Source organism: Drosophila bipectinata, chromosome 2L (assembly GCF_030179905.1).
Source record: "Drosophila bipectinata strain 14024-0381.07 chromosome 2L, DbipHiC1v2, whole genome shotgun sequence".
NCBI classification, from domain to species: Eukaryota; Metazoa; Arthropoda; class Insecta; order Diptera; family Drosophilidae; genus Drosophila; species Drosophila bipectinata.
Window position 1 is genome coordinate 20,191,251 of NC_091736.1, and position 19,453 is coordinate 20,210,703.

Here is a 19,453-nt window from a genome sequence, read left to right on the forward strand (position 1 = left end):
TTATCAACAAAAGTAAGACCATTAAATTTATTTTATGAATTAAAAAGTATATGTACATCCATCAAGATGACAACCACAATTTGAATTAAATAAAATTCACACGAGATTAAAAAATATATGCAATGAAAAAATATTACATGTATAACTAAATGTTTCATGTATTTCTGATAAGCAATGACGGATGTATAGAGAACATTGCGTATAAGTAATATTTAGATAAAAGTTGTAAAAAAAAATAATTTTGAAAAAGAAAGGAAATGTTAAAAAAATTGTATATTATTAAATAAATTAAAACTTTATCTTAAATGTGGTAAAACATTTAGTTTTTATCGAAAATTGTAATTTAAATGCAAAAAAGGATTTTAAAAAAATTTCAAATAAATGTACCAATAAATATTGCGGATACGCATCAATGGAATTTTGTAAACCTACTTGTGTTACTAAGATTAGATTCAGATTTTGTATTTCGAAACTCACCTGGACATTTCCGATGGCGTGGGACAGTTTCTGGATGTTGAAGTGCAGACCAGCCAAATTCTGGACATGCTCGTCGCTGAACTTGGTGCGCTCGATGGTGGCCTTAACACGGTCGATGGATTGCTGGTACTCGCGCCAGCGCTCCGCCTCCTTCTCCAGCTCGCTCTGCTGTGTCTTGGCATTGGCCAGAGTGTTGGCCAACTTAGTTTGGAACTGGGCCAACTCGGCGGACAACTCAGACTGCTCGTAGTTGTTTAGCGAGGACCAAATCTTGTCGGCGGCCTCCTGGATCTGCTTGTGCACCAAGTTGCGAATCGGGGCCTCGTTGCCGAAGAAAATCTTGTGTTCGTCCAGATCCTGGACCAGGTGCTCATAGTCGATGCCGTGCTGGCTGTTCTGCAGCCGCAACTCGGCTTCATGGACCCAGTCATTGAACTTGGCCACCAATTGCATGTACTCCAGCCGGGAGTCGCGATTATTCTTCAGATACTTTTCGCGTTCCTCGAGTTCATGGGGCAAAGAGGCGACCAGGGACCGGCCCTCGGACAGCATTTCTGAAAGGGAGCTGGGGAAACCAACTTCGGTCTTAACGCCCTCGTTGATCTTGTTGAACTTCTTGAGATAGGATTCAATATCCTGGCTGAGGGCTTGGTGCTTCTGCAACTCCCGCTCTACGGATTCTGGATCGCGGTCCAGAAGCGGACGCGACTTGGCGGCGCCTTCGTGGCTGTGCAACCAGTCGAGGATCTCGCTCAGCTCTGCGGCCATCTTCTTGTGCGACTCCAATTGAAGTTGGTGCTTCTGGCGTTGGGATTCCACGGCCTTGCGGAGATTCTGCAGCTGATTCTTCAGCGACTGCAGCTGCTCCGTGATGCTGTTCTTGTCCGCAGCATTGCCCTCGGAAGCAATCTTCTGGCCCTTGTCGTTGGCCGAGGCCAGAAGTCCTTCACACTCCTGGATCTTGACAATGACATCGTCGTACTTGTTGATCTTATCCTCGAGACTGTCCGGAGAGTTTTCAATATCGATGATGACATCCGTGTACTTCATGATGAAGGCGATGATTTCGTTGATCAAGGCGATGAACTGCTCGCGGAGCAGCAGGAGCTGGCGGAGATGGGCCAGCTGGTCCTCGATCAGCTTGATCATATCGTCCTGCTGGGCCAAGATGCTCTGCAGCTCTGGCAAGTCATCTATTTGCATGTCGCCCATTTTGCTCTTGCTGTCCTTAAGCTCCTTGAGTATTCCCTCATAGGCGCCCAGCAGATCCTGGACATCCTCGATCCTCGATCCTATTGGGCGGTTCAACTCGCGGAGTCTCTGCTGGATGGTGCCCAAGAACTGACTGCAATCGGCCAGCCTGCTCTTGGCGTCCTTGTACTTCTTGATGTGATCTCCCAAGGCATTGACGCGGTCATCGATTGTGTTCTTGATTCTGCCGTAGCGATCCTTCATGTTCTTGATGTCGTCGTTGAGCTTCAGCTTGTCGGCATTGCTCAAAGTGGGCAGGATGCTCTTGCCCTGCTCCGAAACGTCGTTAATGAGACCACCCTTGTTCTCGGCGTCGCTCAAGAGTTTCTTGTAGTGGGCCAACTGCTCCTCTAGAACTGGGAGGCTAGTGGTTCGCAGGTCTCCCTCGGTAGCAGTTTCCATCTCATTCAGCCAGTCGCCCATGTTCTTCATGGAGTCCTCGAAGGCCTTGCGACCTTGCAGCAGATCATCCAGCGACTTGCCACGCTTGTTGCTCTCGTCCTTCAGGGTCTGGTAATCGGCGGCAATCTCATCCAGAATTTGCTGCAGAGCAGCCTTATCCGCGTCACCGCAGTCCTTCATTATGTTAGCTGCTTGGCGCTGGACATCACTCAGGACACTGTCGTTGAACTGCTTGGCATCATCGTCGTACTTCTTGTTCTCCTGGATCTTCTTTTCGATCTCTGTGGAGGTTAAAGGATGATAAACGGGCAGCTTGCGCACCTCGGAAATCTTGGTCTTCAGCCATTGCCTGGCCTTGTCCAAATCGTTCTCCAAGGACTTGCGAGCCTTGCTAGCCTCCAGAGCCCGATCCAGTTCAGCCTTGAGGACTCCCGACAAGTTGCGATTCTCCGTGTTGAGATTGCGCAGTGCGGACTCCAGCTGGGCGTATTCGGCAGGCTCCAGTTCGGGCTGCATGTTGGCAATGCGCTTCTCCAGGACATCGGCCAACGACTGCTTTGCTTCGGCATCCTTCATCAGGCTCTTGATCTTCTGCTGACGGGCCTCGGCATCCTTGGGCGTGTAACCGAGTGGCGCAGGCGCCTGCAACTCCTCGATCTGCTGCTTCACCCAATTCTGGAGCTGATCGATCTCGCCCTTGGCTCCCTCCACACCCTTGTTGGTCACATCCAGAAGCTGAGCCTTGCGGTCGATGCGTTTACCCAGGTCGGCAAATCGTCGGTCCAGAGACTTCATTTGCTCCTCGACCTGCTGGCCGTCCAGATTGCTGATTACCTCTGCCACCTGAGCGGCCTTGCCCTTGAGTTCCTGGATCTTAGGGTGACCTTGCAGCTCGTACTCGTTCTTGATCTCGTTGATGGCCGCTGTTTTCTGGGCACAGTTGAGACCCGAGCCCCGATCCAGGACATCCATTCGCTTGATCAGGGTGTCGAACCAGTTTTGAACATCAGCCATTCCCTGGCGATAGCCATCGATGACATTCTGGCCAGCCTGCTTCTTGGCAATGGCATCCATAAGCTCCGACTCCAGTTTGTCGATGTTGTCGTCCAAATCAGTGTCCTCGTCGCCCACTAAGAAGAGAGAGGTAATTATAATTATGGAAAAAGGAAATATTACATAGTAGTCATAAAAAAGGGATCTATAAATCATAAAACAATATTCAAATTATATTATAAAATCTCCGACTTACATGATCCAGTCATTTCCAGCATCAGCTGCGATCGCTTATCGCCAATGGAGTTCAATAGATCATTCATGGAAACCAGCTCCTGCTGGGCTGCTTCAGGGCGCAACTTGCAAGGACGCATAAGCCAGTCCGATACAGAGCTCTGCTGCTTCTTAACCCAATCCTGCAGCTCGGCGCGCTGCTTCTGCTGTTGCTCCAGTTCGCTAACGGATGCAGTCAAGCCACCCAAGTGGGATTGCACCTAAGCGAGGGTAAATAAAAGTAAAGCAATAAATTAGTAAAGTGTATCAATAGAATAATTTTTATATTGAAAGCAAACCAAACAAGCTATGGATATAGTGATGCCATGCAATCCGCCACCTGGTCATTGTGAAGAAGTGACCCTAGTCTTACCTTAGCAACTAGTTCATTCAGCTTGCCCACATGAGCACTGTTCAGGCGAACTATCCGGCGATAGTTGCTGACCCGCTCGTGGGCAATGGGATCCAAAAGCGCCTCCTTCACATTGCCGAGCTCAACCTGGATCTCGGCATCGTCTTCCTCCTCCTGACGCCCGACATCTTCGGTTGAGCCCCGAGTCTTTGACGGCGGTTTCTTAACAGCAGCAAGCGCAGGATGCATAGCATTTTATTTTGTGGATAGTGCATTTACAACAGTTACGTGTTCGGCAAATCAACGGGGGTTAAGGTTGGGTAAGGGTTAAGGGTTTAATTAAAAGAACAAAACATTGGTTAGAAAATCAAACGAATTCAAAATAAAAGGCTGAGAATGAAGAAGGTAATCTTTTGGAGATTTCAAGATTGCTCCAAGATTAGATTTATCCTCCATTTTCTTGCCAAAAATAAATGAAATTAATTTGCCACTACTTTAAAGTTTTTGCAAAAAACTACATAAGCAATGCAATAATGCCTGAAAGTATTACCTGATCCAGCAGATCCTCGAGCTTAGCGCGCACAATAAGCTCCCTTTCGGGAATGGCCTGCATGGCAGTTTCCAGCGGGGAGCTGGGACGACTGATCGAGGCGGTGGCTGCCTCACAGGCTTGGACGGCAGCCGCCAGACGCGATTTCTCGTTGTTCAGTTTGTTCTGCATCTCCTGGGCACACCTCAGTTGGTTTTGGGCCAGCTCCAGACTTGTGGCCGGAGCATCCAGCTCGGTTTGAATAATCGGCTCATAGACCTCGAGGTTACGCATAATGCTGTCCAGCGTGTCTTCGTACTCCTGGAACTTGGCCAGGGACTCCAGCAGACGGTTCTTGATCTGCACCGAGGTCTGGAGCAGGGAGTTGTAGCTCTCTTGGATGTTCCTCAGCTGGGACTCCACAGTGGGGCGAATGGCCGGCGTTGAGGTCTCGTAACGCTTAATCTGGGCCTGACCCTTGGCATTCAGGTCGTCCAAGTTGGTCTGGTACTTTTGAATTTCGCTCAGCAGAGCCTCATGCTGCTTGATCTGCTCCTGAGTCTGCTCGCGGTTTGAGATGAAGAGCGAGTTGTGGGCCATCAGCTGGAAGGAGATCTGCAGCAGCCACTTCTCCACGTCCTGCAGGCTCTGGTGGTAGGCATTGTAGTCGAGCATCTCCTGCTCCAGGGCCTTGATATGGGCCGAGCAGTCGGTCTTGAGCTTGTCGCAGCGGGACTGCAGGCGATTCACTGCATCCACTTCGGTGCCCAGGTCACGGGCTTCCGACTGCAACTGCTCCAGCTCATTGCCCTTCTGTTTCAGTTCGTTGGCCAAGGTCTTGTAGCGCTCCAGCAGGGTCTTCATCTCACTGAGCTCACCCTTGGTTTCTGGAGCCACCTTGAGAGTCTTCTCTGTCTCGTTCAGCCACTTCTCCAGTCTATCCTTGTTGGCGGCGAAGTCGTTCCACCGGTTCTGGGCCTGCTTCAGATCGCTCAGCTTCTCCTTGACCGCCAGGCCTAGAGCATCCCAGTCCTCGCGCACCTTGGTCATCAGTTCGCGCAGCTTCTCCTGCTTGTCTTCCGGCGTGATGTTTGAGGCCTTGGAGTATGCATCCTGCACCAGGGCCAGAAGATGCTGTCCCTCCGGCAGACGAGAAGCCAGGGACTACAAACAAAATTTTATATATTCAAGAAGCATGCAAAAATTACAATTTTAAATATTTAAAATTAAATGTTAAATATGTAACTTACGTTGACGGTGTCCAGCTTTTGGGCAATAATGGCGGAGTCTCCATCCGTCGAGCAATCGTTGAGCACCTCCTGGGCCTTCGCAATCCAGGCATCCATTTCCTTCTTGTAGTTGAGGAACTCGGTGTGGTCCGACAGATTCTTCTCGATCTTGGACACTAGACCCTGGGCGGAGGTCAAAAGCTTGGTGTAGTTGGCCTGGGTTTCAATGGTCTGATCCCGAATGCGAGTGCAGGCGCTTTGCTCCATGAGCAGCTCGCAGTTGTCGTTCAGGTCCTCCACATTGTCCTTCTCGGCCAACACTTCCTCCAGGAGTTTCTGCGGGAAGAAAGTTTGTATTAATCTTCACATTCTAAAACTGGGATTGGGAAGCACATAAAGCAAATAGGCATTAGACAAGTGTCTGTGTACATGATTAGCTGCAATTGATTTTACAAAAGTGATTAGCTGAAAAGTTAGCAATAGTGATTAGTGAGGGTTTAGTACATGGTTTAATTTCTCGCAGTGCGAGGCACTTTGATATACAAATTTTGTAGTCGGTGAGTAGATCTACTTTAGGTGCGCGCATTGGCTAGATAAATATATATACGGATATTCGATTACAATTTAGTACGTTAGGTTAGAGGTGCGTGCGACAGTTGCGAGATCTGTTGATTGGACGAAGAAATCTTACCTTGGCATTGACCAAATCTTCGGGGGTCTTGTTCTCGCCTTCCTGGGATTTGGCAACGCGCTTGCTCATGTTCTCGATCCACAGGTTTATCTTGTTGAACTTCTGGAGGAAGGTCTGCCAGGCAGCCAGGCAGGATTCCAGGTTGCTGCGCGCATCGCGGGCCACAGCCTGCAAGGACTCCCATTCACCAGTGAGCTGCTTGATTTCCTGGGCCACAGTATCCTGGCCTTCATTTCCGCTGGTGGCGATCACCGCCTGACTCAGCTCCTCGCAGGCCTCCAGCAGGCTCTTTCCCTCCAGGGAAGATGACTGGATGTCGCCCAATCGGTTCAGACGATTCTCCACTTGATCCTTTTCGCCATGGCAGTCGGAGCACTGCTCCACCTCGATGCGGGTGCGGCGCAGCCAATCCTGCAGCTCATTCAAGGCCTGCTTGTATTTCTCGTGGCTGTTCACCTGGTTCTCCAGCGACTCTATGATCTTGTTCACCTGGGTCTGCAGCTCATCGAACTTGGCCAGACCTGGCTGGAAGTCATTCAAGTTTAGGCTACTATCCTCCTTCAGGCGCTGGTTGATCTTCTCCACGATGTCGTTGTGCCCGTTGATGTCTCGCTGAATTACGCGGAACTTCTCCAGCGCAGCGCGCTTCTCGCTCAAATCGTTCAGGAACTCATCACTGGCCTTGACACTGGGCTCCACGTCCTCCAGCCATTCCACCAGGATCTTGTACAGTTTAAATATCTCTTCCAGTTGGGCAAGACGGTTAGCCAGCTTCTGGCGGACATCGTTCAAGTCCACAAGCAGTTTGTCGAAGTCCGCCTTCAGAGACTCGGTATCCTCTTGGATCTTGGCAGCTCCATTCTGTTCGGTGTTCATGATTACCTTCTCCTTGAGCTCCAGCAAATAGCGCAGCTTGTTCTGTCCAGTTTCGAATCCTTGGCGCAGATTCTTGACGGTATTCAACTTGATTTGAACTTCGTTGAGAGTTCCGGGGATTTGCTCGCACTCGGCCAGCTTTTCGCGTGTCTTTTCGATCCAGGACTGGCACTCCTCGTACAGAGAGTGGTGCTGCTGGTGCTCCTGGTAGTGCATCTCCAGGCGACGCATTACTTCCTTGGCCAGGGTCAGCAGTGCATTATATTTGGTTGTCAACTGCATAATGGCATTGCTGATCCTAGTATCCGAACAAGTCTCCAGCAGAACCTGGGCCTTCATGTTTAGGTCGTCTAGGGTCTTCTGCCAATCGAAGAGCGTTTGTAGATGTCCCTGGAACTCCTCAAGCACCACCTTCTTCTGGGTCAAACTATCCTGCAGCTTGTTGTACGACTGGACCAAAGCCTCGGTCTTGCTCAGCCACTCCAAAGCTTCGGTGTACTGATCCTGGTAGTCCGACCACTTGACAATGCCCACCTCCAGGTAATCCTTGGCCTTGTTTAAGGCCTCCCGGTAGGCATCGAACTCCTCCTGCAGCAGAGCAACCTCTTGCTCTATGATTTCGCAGTCTTCTGGCTCGGCACTGCGGCAGGCGATCTCTCCCTGCTCCAGAGCATTCTTCAACTTCTGGGCACCCTCGGGCAGCTCGCCCTGCAAAATCTTTAGTTGGTGGGTCTTCTCGGCCAGAGCCTGCTTGTCGCCGGTGGGCTCGGAGCACTTGCTCAGCCGCTCCTTGGCATTTCTCAGCCAGGTGGCGAATTCGTTGCCCGCATCGATCAGAGACTGATAGCTATCGATGGTGTTCTTCTGCTTCTCGTACAGATCCTTGGCCTGCTTGGTGAGGTTTTCATACTTGTCGGAAATCTCCGTGGCCGGAGCTCCTTGCTGCAGATCGGAAGCCTTCGAGGTGACCGACTGGATCATTGGCTCGAAGGACACGATATCCTGCACAATGTTGTTAGTCTGGCGGAGATTGGCCTTTCGCTCGCTCAGACCACTGCTGAGACCAGGTTGGCCGCGCTTGGACTTGACAATCTTCTGCTCACAAGCCTGTTGCAACTTTGCTTCCCGATCGGTAATCCATTGCTGCAGCTGCGAGTAGCTGGAGCTGTAGTCGGCCCACTGAAGCAGGTTCGTCTCCAGCTGCACCTTTGCGGTGGACATCTTCTTCACCAGACGATCCCATTCGGTCTGCAGTTCCTTCATCTCATTGTTGATAGCATCGCGGCCATCGGACCGGGTGTTGCGGATAATCTTCTCCCCGTTGTTGATCGCAGTGTGAACCAGATTCTGGCCCAGTTCGCGGTTGCGAATCAGGTCCTGGATCTGCTCCAGACGGCGTTGGAGGGCTTCCTTGGAGCCCGCCCCCTCGCCGGCTGATTGAATGATGGACTTTGCGTTGGCTATCCAGTCCTTCGCGGATTTCATGTTGGCATCGTACTCGCGATGCTGATCCCGGTTAGTCTCAACCTTCTTGAGAACATCCTTGGCCAGATTAACCTGCACCTGGTACACAGAGCCCAGGTGGCGAAGCTGGTTATTTACATAGGAGTCGAGGTGGGATTTCAGCAGACTTGCAGCGGAGGCGTTGAACTTGTCAATGTCATCCTTGTCCTTTTCCAATCGCGACATCACCTCCTTCATGTCGGCGACCTGTTTCTCCTTATCGGGCAGGTTCGGGCAAAGGTTCAGCTTGTGGTTCTTAACCAGGATATCGATTTGCTGCAGCCACTCCATGAGTCGTTCGTATTCCTCCTTGTAGGCACGCCACTGCACCATGGTGACCTCGAGGTTCTCCTTCTGCTGGTTGATTTCGCGGAACAGACTTTCAAAGCTGTCGCGCAGAGCTCGGATATCGTTCCTGATAATCTCCTGGCCCTGTGACGAGGTGCTGGCCAGGACAACTTCACCTGTGTGCACCAGATGCTCCACTAGAAGCTCACCCTGGGCCTGCTTGTTGAGAAGAGCCTCGGTGGCTTGAACAGCGTTTTCAATTGCCAACTTGTCACTCAAGCTGCTTTGTTTGAGGGCAGGGAATTTCTCGCGGGCACGCCCAATCCAGCCAGCCAGGTCATCGTAGGCCTCCTTGAACAAGCGATGGTCTCTGTACTGATCCTGGCGGTCGGACAACAGCTTCTGCGTTTTGGCAAACAGTTCATCGAAGGTATCCAGAACCTTCTGGGCCTGGAACGCGGCTTGACTCTGCTGGCCACTGGCAATCATTTCCTTGGCCTGGATCTTCAGGGCGTCCACGTCAATTTTTTCAACGCGCACCTTCTCTTCCGTGGACTTTACGCGATCCAGCTGTGCCCGCTTCTCGGTCATAGTGGTCTGGTGTTCACCCAATTCTTTCAGCAAGGCATCAAGCCACTCGTTGAACTTCCGCACGTTCTGTACCTGATCCAGGAAACCGGACCACTGGGTAATGGAGTCGTCCAAATTGGATTTGACGTCCATGATGCGCAAGGCGATACCCGACCAAAGGTCCTGCAGATCTGTAAGCTCCTTGTTGATAGCTTCGTGACCGGCGGGCGCAGTATTGGCCAGGACATGTTGAGCTTGCTCTAAAATCTTCAACACGCGAGCAGATCCCTCATCCTTGAGGAGGATAACATCCTGGATGGTGGCGAGCTTCTTGTCCAGCTCCTTTTGGCTCATCGAGGACATGTCCGAGCAGTAGTCCAGCTTCTCCTTAATGTCGTTTATCCACGAAGAGCAGTCGGAAATGGCATTGTCGAAGTCCTCGTGGGAGGTGACATACTGCTGCCAGCGATTGTTGAGCTCCTTGACCTTGTGGAAGATCTGCTGGTATTTGGTGACCAATTCGGGACCTGAAGCACGACTGCTAGAGGGACCCTTTAGAAGGGTCTGAGCCTTCTCAGTGACATTGTCAACCTCCAGCTCCTTGGCACGCACATCGCCCTGCAGAGCCTTAATAGCTTCCAGCTGGGCCCGCTTCTTGGGCAAATCCTCCTTAAGGTCGATGGCATGCAAGTTGTTGTCTGTGTCCCGAATCCAGGCCAGACACTGATCCCTTAACTGCTCGTACTCCGACCAGTGTTGCAGGCGCGCCTCAATGGCCTCTATGGTGGAAGTGATGGCGGCCAGTAGGCCCTCCCATTCCTGCTGCGTGGTATCGATCTGCGACTTGATATTCACCTGACCCACATCCACTGTACCAGGAATAACCTTCTCGCCCAGAGCTCTGACTTGATCCACTCGTGGGAACTCATCGGCCAAGCTGGCCTTCAGATTCTTCAGGCGATCCAGATTCGTGTGCAGTGAGATCTGTTCCAGGTCCAAGTCGCCCCAGTAGTGAACAGTATTGAGGGTTGCATCGATAAACTCCTGGGCATCCATCACAGCCTTCGAATACTGCTGATGGGCGCTCACTATGCCCTCATAGCGTTCCACGTAGTTCTGGGCTCGCTTCTGCAATTTACCGAAACGATCGGAAATGTCCTTGAGAATATTATCCACGTGTTCTGTCTTTTCTGGCAAATTTTCAGCAATCTCTTGGAGGTTGCCCACTTCCACCTGGTGGTTATTGATATCGAGGAGAATGTCACGGTAGGCTTGCAGTTTGGTTCGCTTCTCATCGAGAGTGGTCTTCAGCTCAATATCAGCCGGGAGGGCATTTTCGGTTTCATCCAGCCAGGCCTTCAGGTTGTCGGCTATCTCATCAAAGCCAGACCACTTAGCAATCTTATCCTGAATTTTCCTAGCAGTGCTGGAAATGTTATCGAATAGCTGATCGAATGTCAAATCATCCAGCTGGCTACGGATAGCTTCACGTCCCTCGGTGGCCGTGGATCCATAGCATTTCTCGCCAAGCTCCACAGTGCTGTTGAGTAACTGGGTGGCTGTGGGCTGCTGTGCCAGAAGCTCTTGGATAACCACATGCTTCTTCAGCAGATCATCCCGAGAGCCGACCGAGGACAAGTCACAACAGTCATCGTAGCGCGCCTGGGCATTGGCCAGCCAGTCTGCGCATTGCTTGTACTTCTCATTGAAGTGGCCATGGTCCTGGACAGCCTGCTCGCACTTCTTGAGGATCTCCTTGGCGGTGGCCTGAATCGATTGGAATCGTGAGGAAACCTGTTGCACATTAACAGCAATCCTAGTTTCCCCTGAACTTTGCACCAGCTCCGATGTGTCGTCCTTCATCTTATCGAAGTCGGTTTCGTTTTGACGCAAGCTCTGGGCCAAGGATTGGAAGCGGTTCAGTTGTTCCTCCTTCTCCTCGAACGATGACTTGAGGTTGTAGTTTTTGAGAGCATTCTCTGCCTCGCCCAACCAGTTGATCAGTCGGTCCAAGTTGACCTCGTAGTCGTTCCATTGCTGCAGGCGGTTCTCGAGACCACTCTTGACGTCACTCAAAGAGGCACCAAACTTCTCGAAATCGGCATGCAGGTTTGCAAGATCCCTGGCCATGGCTTCCTTGGATCGGGCAGGAATATTATTGGCCTGTTGTTCAATGTGATCTTCGAGAGCCTTGAGCTTGGCGACACCTTCTGGCAGGGCTTCTTGGATTTCGTTGATCTTCTGCAGTCGTGCCTGCAGTGCGGGCTTGTTTCCAGAGTAATCGGAGTAGCCGGTAAGGCGATCCCAGAGATTCTTCTGGTAATCCTGCTGTGCCTTCTGCAGCTCACTGAACTGCTGGTACACCTCGAAAGCTCCATCCAGGTCGGCTACCAGCTTGCTACAATCCTGACCCACCTGCTCGTAACGCTTGTTAACATCAGCCACGGCCTTGGAAATTTCCTCGGCGTTGGCAGGAGCCGCACTTCCAAGGAGAGCCGCTGCCTTTTCATTAACGGCCTCCACAATGCGCTTGTGCGAGTTTATATCCTGGTTCGTGGCCTTGTACTTGTACAGCTTCGACCTAATTTCCTGGGCGCTTGTCCAGCTGGCAGGGTTCTCATTGTGCAACAGTTTTTCAACTTGATCCAACCAGTTTACAGTTTGGTTGAGAATATCCTGGTAACCTGAGAGCTGGACAGTTTGAGCCTCCTGGCGTTTCTCCAGATTGCGAATTCCCTCATCCAGTTTGTCCCAACGATCGCGGATATCGCGCAGGTCCTTCCGGATCTTCTCCCTGCCTTGGGTTGAAGTTTCAGGCAGAGCCTTTTCTCCGGCGGCATTCAGAGCAGCAAACAGGCTCTCAGCTTGTTCTCTTTCGGACAGAAGAATCTGAAGGATGTTGGAACTCTGGGTGGGCTCATCCTTGAGGGCTTTTTCAAGCTGCGATTCAATAGGCTGCAGCCACAAGTCCACCTCGTTGTACTTGTCCTGGTAGAACTGGTGGTCATCCACGAGATTGGACCAGCGGTTGACCACTTCCTTGCTGAGAACTTGCATCAGTTGATACCGATTGGTGATTTGAGTCGTCAGGGTCTTCAAACGATCAGCTCCACAGTTATTAAGCAGGGAATGGGCAGCATCGCCGAAGGCATCAATTTCCTTCTCCTTCTGGAGAATCAAATCCCTTTGGATCTTGTACTTATCCAACTGTTCGACCTTTTCGTGGAGCGTGGACTGCAGTTGCTGTTCGCGGAAAACAGCCTCGGCATTGCGGCACCACTTGGTAAGTTCCTCAAGGTCTTTCTCGAACTTGTCCCACTGAGCCAGCACATCCTTCTGCTTGCCCTCAATGCCCTCGATGTCGTCGAAATGGCTCTTCATGGTCGTCTCCAGTTCATCGATTTCTTTCTCCAGAACTTCATTGCCCTTTTCAGAGGTGGTGGGCTTCACCTTCTCGAATTGATCTCGAATATCGCCGAGCAACTTAAGGGCTTGGGGCTTGTTCTGAGCCAACTGTCCTAGGGTTTCGATCTTGCGCTTTATGTCCGCCTTTTCGCCATAAGCATCGTCACACTCCAGCAACTTGGCCTTTTCGTTCGAGATCCAAGTCTTAGCCGACGCCAGAGAGTTGTTTAGGTCGTTGTGCTTCTGGACGCAGTCTTCCAAGTTGTGCAAGATAACGTCGGACTTCTGGACAATGCTCTGGAAGATTTGCTTGATCGAAGCTAGGTAGACGTTCAAGGAGTTATCCTTGATTTGATCCACCAGGATCTGGGCCTTGTCGCAGACGTTGTCCACCAGCACATTGTGGGTGGTGATTTCCTGGTGCAACAACTTATGGTTTTGCAGTTGAGCGCGCTTCTCCTGCAGAGTTGTCTTCGGTTCAGTGTGGCTCTGCATTGCCTTCTCCACGTCCTTGAGCCACTTGGTTAGCTGATCCTGGGCAATGCTGAAATCGTTGAACTGCAACAAGCACTGATCGATCTTTTGTGTGGCCGAGTTCAGGTCGTCCGTGTAATTATCCCAAAGAGTCCGCAGAGAACGGAGCTGCTGACGGATAATCTCGCGGCCATCTGGGCTAGTGTGCCCGTAAAGCTTTTCGCCGCGATCGATGAGACCCTCGAAGAGGGTGGAGTCCGTGATGCGTTTGTCAGACATCTCGCGCAGCTTATTCTGCTGTTCCTGCAGCACGTTCTGATCGCCGACAATCTCATTGGCCTTGGTCAACTCATTCACTGAAGCCTGAAGGTTCTGCTTGAATGCCTCGAAATCATGGTCAAAGCTTTCATGATCCTTAACATAGTTCACATACTTGGCAATAGACTCCTTGCACAGGTTCTTCAGAGTCTGGTATCGAGTATTCAATCGAGAAAGCTTCAGGTTCAAGTCAGTTTCTCCCTCAATTTCACGGCCTTGGTCCATTAGTTCATTAATTGCCGAACCACGACGATCAATATCCTTGGAAATCTCTTGCAGCTGTTTCAGATGGGCATTCTTGGCCTCGGCGGTGCTCTTGAGGTTCTGGTTCTTCACGACGGATTCCACATTCTTCATCCAGTTGTCCAGCTCTTCGATGATCGAATCGAACTCATCCCATTTGGAGCACAGCTGCTTAAGTTTCACCAGCGAGTCTTGGCAGAGAGTCATAAAGTCCTCCCATGCCTTCTGCGGCTCCTCAAAGCCCTTAAGCAGGGCCGGGTGACCACTTGGATGAGTTTGGGTCAACACAGTTTGCAACAGCTTGTGGCACGTATCGAAAATGGAATCGCCCTCGGGTTTGTGCTGCAAAAGGTTCTCCACAACAATCAGCTTCTCCTCGGCGCCTTCCTTCTCGAAAGTAGTCTCGTTCAGAATATCTATGGCTTCGGACTTTATTGTATTCAGCCAGTCTTGTGCCTTTTCGAGAACCTGATCGTAGGCCTCGTGTTTGGCCACATGATTTCCCACTGTGGTTATCCTTTCGGAAATCTTCTTGGACAACGTGTTGTACTCCTGGATGGACTCATCGGTCTTTCGCTCAGACTCATCGTCGCAAAGTGTCACTGCCTTGTCGTGCAATTGCTTAAGAGCATTCTTGTGAAGGTTTATCTCCTGCAGCTGCGTCTTGTAGTTTTGAAGAGCAGCCTTCTTGGTGGCCAGAGTTGGGTAAAGTTCATCCCCGGCGGGAACCTTAGCCTTGGATTCGTTGAGGTAGTGCGACACCTGGGTGTAGCTCTCTTCGATTGAGGTCTTCTGAATCAACACACCCTCCACTTGCTGCATAAAAGCATTGGCCTCGTCCCTCAAGTAATCGAACTTCTCGCGCATCTGGCGAAGATCAGCGCGGATTCGCTCTCGGTTTTCAGGAGAAACTACGGGATATAGGGCCTCGCCGATATCCACAGCGTTGTTCAATAATATCTGTCCGTTATCGAAGGTCTTAATGTAGTTCTTCACAGTCTGCAACTGCTGAGCTGTGGCCGATGAAGATCCGGGCGAGCCCATGCGGGCCAGTTCCTGGAACTCGATCTTGGCATCACCGAACCAGTCGTTGAAGTCCTTGGCTGCCTTGGCAAAGTTGGCATTCGACAGCTGAGCGGTGCGGATCTTATCAATGTAGCCAGCCAGAGCTTTGGAGACTGTCTGATAACGCTGGACCAGATGGGTAACGAACTGTCCAATCCTGGCTTCAGGGTTCTTCTCAATCAACTGCTGCGATGTTGCCTCAAGGTTGTTAATTATGGGCTCATGTGCTAGTATATCCTGTTGGAGGACAGCCAGCTCCTGGAGCTTCTGAGGCACTTCAGGAAGATTCACTTGGCTACTTGTTTCGGCCTTAACACGGCCCTCGACATCTCGCAACCAGTTAGATATTTGTTCGTTCGATTGCTCGTACTGCGACCACAAGTCCACATTCTCATCGAGAATACCTTTAATTTTGTCAAAGCTGTCCTGTAAAGCCTTCATGTCATTGCTCAGTAGCTGGGCATCGCTGGTAAGTTCCGCCAGGTTTTGTGGGGATTCGACGGCCTTCAGCATCTCCAGGGATTTCAAGGTTTCGGCATGACGTGCCTTGCAGTCGTCAATGCTCTTGCTGACCTCCTGCAACGAGGATTTTTTCACATCCAGGTTGTATTTGTCACTGGAGGATTCTGGCTGACACCAGGCTACCTTTTCGCGTTGTGTGGCAATAATACGCTTCAGCATGCCCACTTTGTCGGCGTGGAACTTCTTGAGGAACTGCAGCAGCGAACCCTCGATCTTCTTGGCATAGAGATCTACGTTCTCATAGCGTTTCTGGACATTGTTCAGTTCCTTGGGGATGATGGACTCACTGAATGTGGGATACAAATTACGAAGCTCATCAACCTTCTGCTTAATGTTGTCGATTTCGTTTCCGCTCTTATCGAGCTCGGCTCTAATGGCACGGCACTGGAGCAGGCGTTCCATAATCTTATTGTTGTCGCCGGACATGTCGTCGCATTTGATGAGCTGTTCCCTGAGTTTGTTCACCTTCTCGCCAGCTTCCTTCGATCGCTTGCGGAGGTCCTGTTCCTGATCGTTGAACGAAGTGGTGACTGTGCTTAGACGATCAGCATTGTTGCTGACTTCCGCAAACTGTTCGTTCAGAAGTTGATTGAGAGCAGTGAGTGCTGGAATTTCGGCGCCATTATTGATCTTTACCAGATCATTGGTTTTCTCTGCAATTGTATCCTTCAGCGCCTGGTAGGAGGGCAGCTCAGTGCGGTACTTGCTCAAACGCATTGGGCCGAATTCGATCTCAATGGTGTTGTCAGCCGCATCACAAAGCCCCTGATTGGTCTCCGATAACCACGGCAACAAGTCCTTCTTGGCATCTTCGATCTGCGACCAAATGACTGCCTCCGTTTCATAGACATGTGCGTTTTTGGCGGTCTTGTCGTGCAGATCCTGCCATTTTTGTTTAGCAGCGGCCACTTCCTGAGGAACTTCCTGTGGAATGGGTTCTCCAATGGCACTAAAGAGCTTGGCGACATTGTTGCCACGACGCTCGAGCTCATCCAAATTGAGTTTGGACTTGCGCAGCTGCTCCATAGTTTTTTTGGTCTTCTCGGAAGCCACCTGAAGCTCGGTTTCATCGCGCGGTTGCTGAGGGATGGCACCAAAAAGATCCTCGGCCTTCTTGAGTTCCTTCGAGAATTTATCCTTCGAATCAGCATACTCCCTCAAAGCCTGGCTAATTAGGTTGTACTTCTGGATGCGATCAGCTATCTCATTTTGAAGTGAATCATAGTTCTTGTCCAGAACCAAGAGGCTCTCTTGGATGGCAGGCATACTGGCAATGTCCTCTCGCATTAGCAACGAGCCTTCATCGTGAATGCGATCCTTGAGGTCAGCCTGATACTTCAAGGCGTCATTCAGGGCCACCAGATCGGCGATAATCTGATCAATATTGTTCAACGTAGGGTGCTGTTTGAGAATCTCGTCCAGCTTGGCGCGATTCTCCTCCAGGGCCTTGCCAAAGTTATGTTCCAAAGCATGGAACTTGTCCTTGCGAACGGTCATCTGCTGGAGCTGTTGCTGTTGGTTTTGCGATCGCAGCTTAAGGTTCTCCAGCTTGTTCTCCACATCGTTTACAATCTGGGTGGCAATCAGCGGACGACGTGATAGGGCATCTCTCAGCTGGATGGCAGGATTCTCATCAATCTCCTTGGCCTGACCCTTCCAGTAGCTTAGACCCTGACCCAGGTGGCCTATCTCATCGATGACCTTGGTAAGCTCCTCGGCTGCAGGTCCTTCTGGTTTGTCCAGTTGGTGTTTAAGGTAGTTCAAGTGCGACTCGGTGTCGTTCTTCCAGCCTAGCAACTCGGTCCACTTCTCCAGGGCTGCCTTCTTCTGGAGCATATTGGTCTCCAAGTTCTGGTAGTTAACCACCAGTGCCGTGTAGGCATCGTTCAAGGCATTGGATTCCTCGGGCGTGGCGCCCAAGGCGAGTTGCTTCACTTCATCGTAGATGGCGTTAAAGCTGGGTTTTTTGTCGGCATGCTCCTGCAACAGGGCATGGATCACATGCAGACTGGTTTCCACCCGTTCCGGATTTATTTCTTCCACCTGGGAAACCTGGTTTCGGAGCTGCTCCATCCAGTTCGAGAAGTTCACCAGCTTGGCATTAAAGTCCTGCCGAGAGATGATCGCATCGGAAACCTCGTTGATGTGGCCCCGAGTGACCTCTGAAAGTTTCTGCAGCTTGCCCTTCATTTGGTTGACCCGATCCTTCAGAGCTGCTGCTCCCTCGGGCGCCAAATGCAAGCTGATTTGGTCGGCATTTTGTCCCAGAGTCACTAACTTGGCCTGTTGCTGGGAGATCTCGTTGTTGAAGGACTTCAGTTTGACCAGCTCCTTCTCCAGCTTGTCGATGTGCGGGGTGTTGAGGACGGCTGGACGCCGTGCCATCAGCTGCTCTCCCTGACCCACCCAATCCTCGAGCTTGGCGGCATCGGCGTCGAACGACTTCCAATTGGCCACCAACTTTTCGAGCTTGGCACTTGCCTGCTTGGCATTCTCGTGGACTGCCGTCCAGCGCGAATGCATGGCGTCCAGCTCGTCGGGTGCATTGGTCTTACACAACATTTTATGACTGATGTTGGATATGCCATGGAGCTTGTCCAACTGCTCCTGGCACTGTGTCTCGAATTGTTGGGCATTTTGTTGCATGGCAACGGCTTCTTCGAGGGATATGGGCTTAGAAACTACATTATTTACCTTGACTTCGCTCTGCTCCACGGCAGGCTTGATTTGCTGTAGTCCGGCCTGGAACTGTTGCCAGTTGACGAGGTCCTCCTGCACGGCCTGTGCCTGGTGGTCCACGTTGCGATTGATGGCGCTGAGGACTTCCTGCAGCTTGGTGATTTCTCCCTTCAGTCGCTTGGCCTCGGCAATGTTGCCCTCCTTGGGCGCCAGTTCGGAAGCATCGGCAGCCAGAAGATCCAGCTGCTTCATGCGGTCGCCAAGGATGCGCTTGAAGGCCTGCACCTTGACCACACGCTCCTCTGGGGTGAGGTCCTCGGATTGCAACGCTTCGATGTTCTTGGGAGCCACCTTGTTGGCCCACTCTTGCAGTTCGGCAAGGCGCGTTTTGTAGTTATTCCACTTGGCACTGTAGTCCTCCAGGTACCCGACTCGATCCTTCACGTGCTCCATGGTGTTGAAGAACATCTTCTCCACCTCGGTGACCTCCTTCTCCAGGATGGGGCGCTTGTCAGCGGCCGCCAGTGGAGCCAGCTCAGACTTGAGGGCGTGCAACTTGGGCAGCAGTTGGTGTGAAGCTTGCTGCAGTTGCACATTCAGATCTCTCTTGGACTTGAGATCCTGGCTGACGTTCTTAGGATCGGTTTGCAGTGGCGTCAAGGCCCGCAGTTCCGTTTCGGCCGTTTGCAGCATTGAGAAGATGTCGTTCTTCTGGTCGACGAAGTCGCTCCAAACAGCCTGGGTACCTTTGAGGGCCTGCAGCTTATCGGATGTCTCGGTGTAGGCCTGGTTCCAGCCGGTCTCCAGATTCTTGACCTCTGTATTGACGAAAGCCGGTGCATGAATATCTTTGCTGAGGTCACGGCCCCGCTGCAACATGGACATGATGTGCGGGCGCTGGTGATCCAGTTGGTTGATGGCGTACTGCTGCTCCTCGATCAAACGGTTCACTCGCTCCAGGCTGTCGGGCGCTGGGATGTTGGCCGTCTGGTCCTTGACCTTGGTCAGCAGGCACACAACCTCGTGAACTTCGCGTCGGTAGGTGTAGCACTTGGAGAACACCTCCGTCTTGACCATGGTGATTTCAATGGTAGGGATGAGGTTCTTGTAGCGGGCAATAAGGTCCTCTAGCTTCTTCTGTTCCAGATTGGCCTCATCCTCGGTGGCGTAGCTCAGCAACGAGTCCAGTGTCTTCACCAGCCATTTCATGTCCTCGCGCTTGTTGTCGGCATCTTGGCAGATTTTCTAGAGAAAAATGGAAAAACATTGTTAGTGAGATTGAAAATCCAAGAGTTGCCCTTTTAAGGGGACAT

The 19,453-nt window shown here is 51.3% G+C and overlaps 1 protein-coding gene across 18 annotated transcripts in view; it reads right to left on the reverse strand.

Annotated features, from left to right (window-relative positions):
• Positions 1-19,453, reverse strand: part of Msp300 (Muscle-specific protein 300 kDa) — a 109,064-nt gene that overhangs the window by 63,985 nt on the left and 25,626 nt on the right. For 8 of the 18 annotated variants that reach the window (XM_070277073.1, XM_070277071.1, XM_070277067.1 and 5 more), the window contains 6 exons: positions 6,198-19,385; positions 5,528-5,842; positions 4,299-5,441; positions 3,770-3,970; positions 3,380-3,617; positions 478-3,260 (listed from right to left, as the gene is read on the reverse strand). In XM_070277073.1, the coding sequence (XP_070133174.1) occupies positions 478-3,260; positions 3,380-3,617; positions 3,770-3,970; positions 4,299-5,441; positions 5,528-5,842; positions 6,198-19,385 (17,868 nt within the window). Of the gene's footprint in view, positions 1-477; positions 3,261-3,379; positions 3,618-3,769; positions 3,971-4,298; positions 5,442-5,527; positions 5,843-6,197; positions 19,386-19,453 lie in introns of those variants that run through there. The other 10 variants (XM_070277065.1, XM_070277064.1, XM_043213850.2 and 7 more) reach the window with 5 other exon arrangements.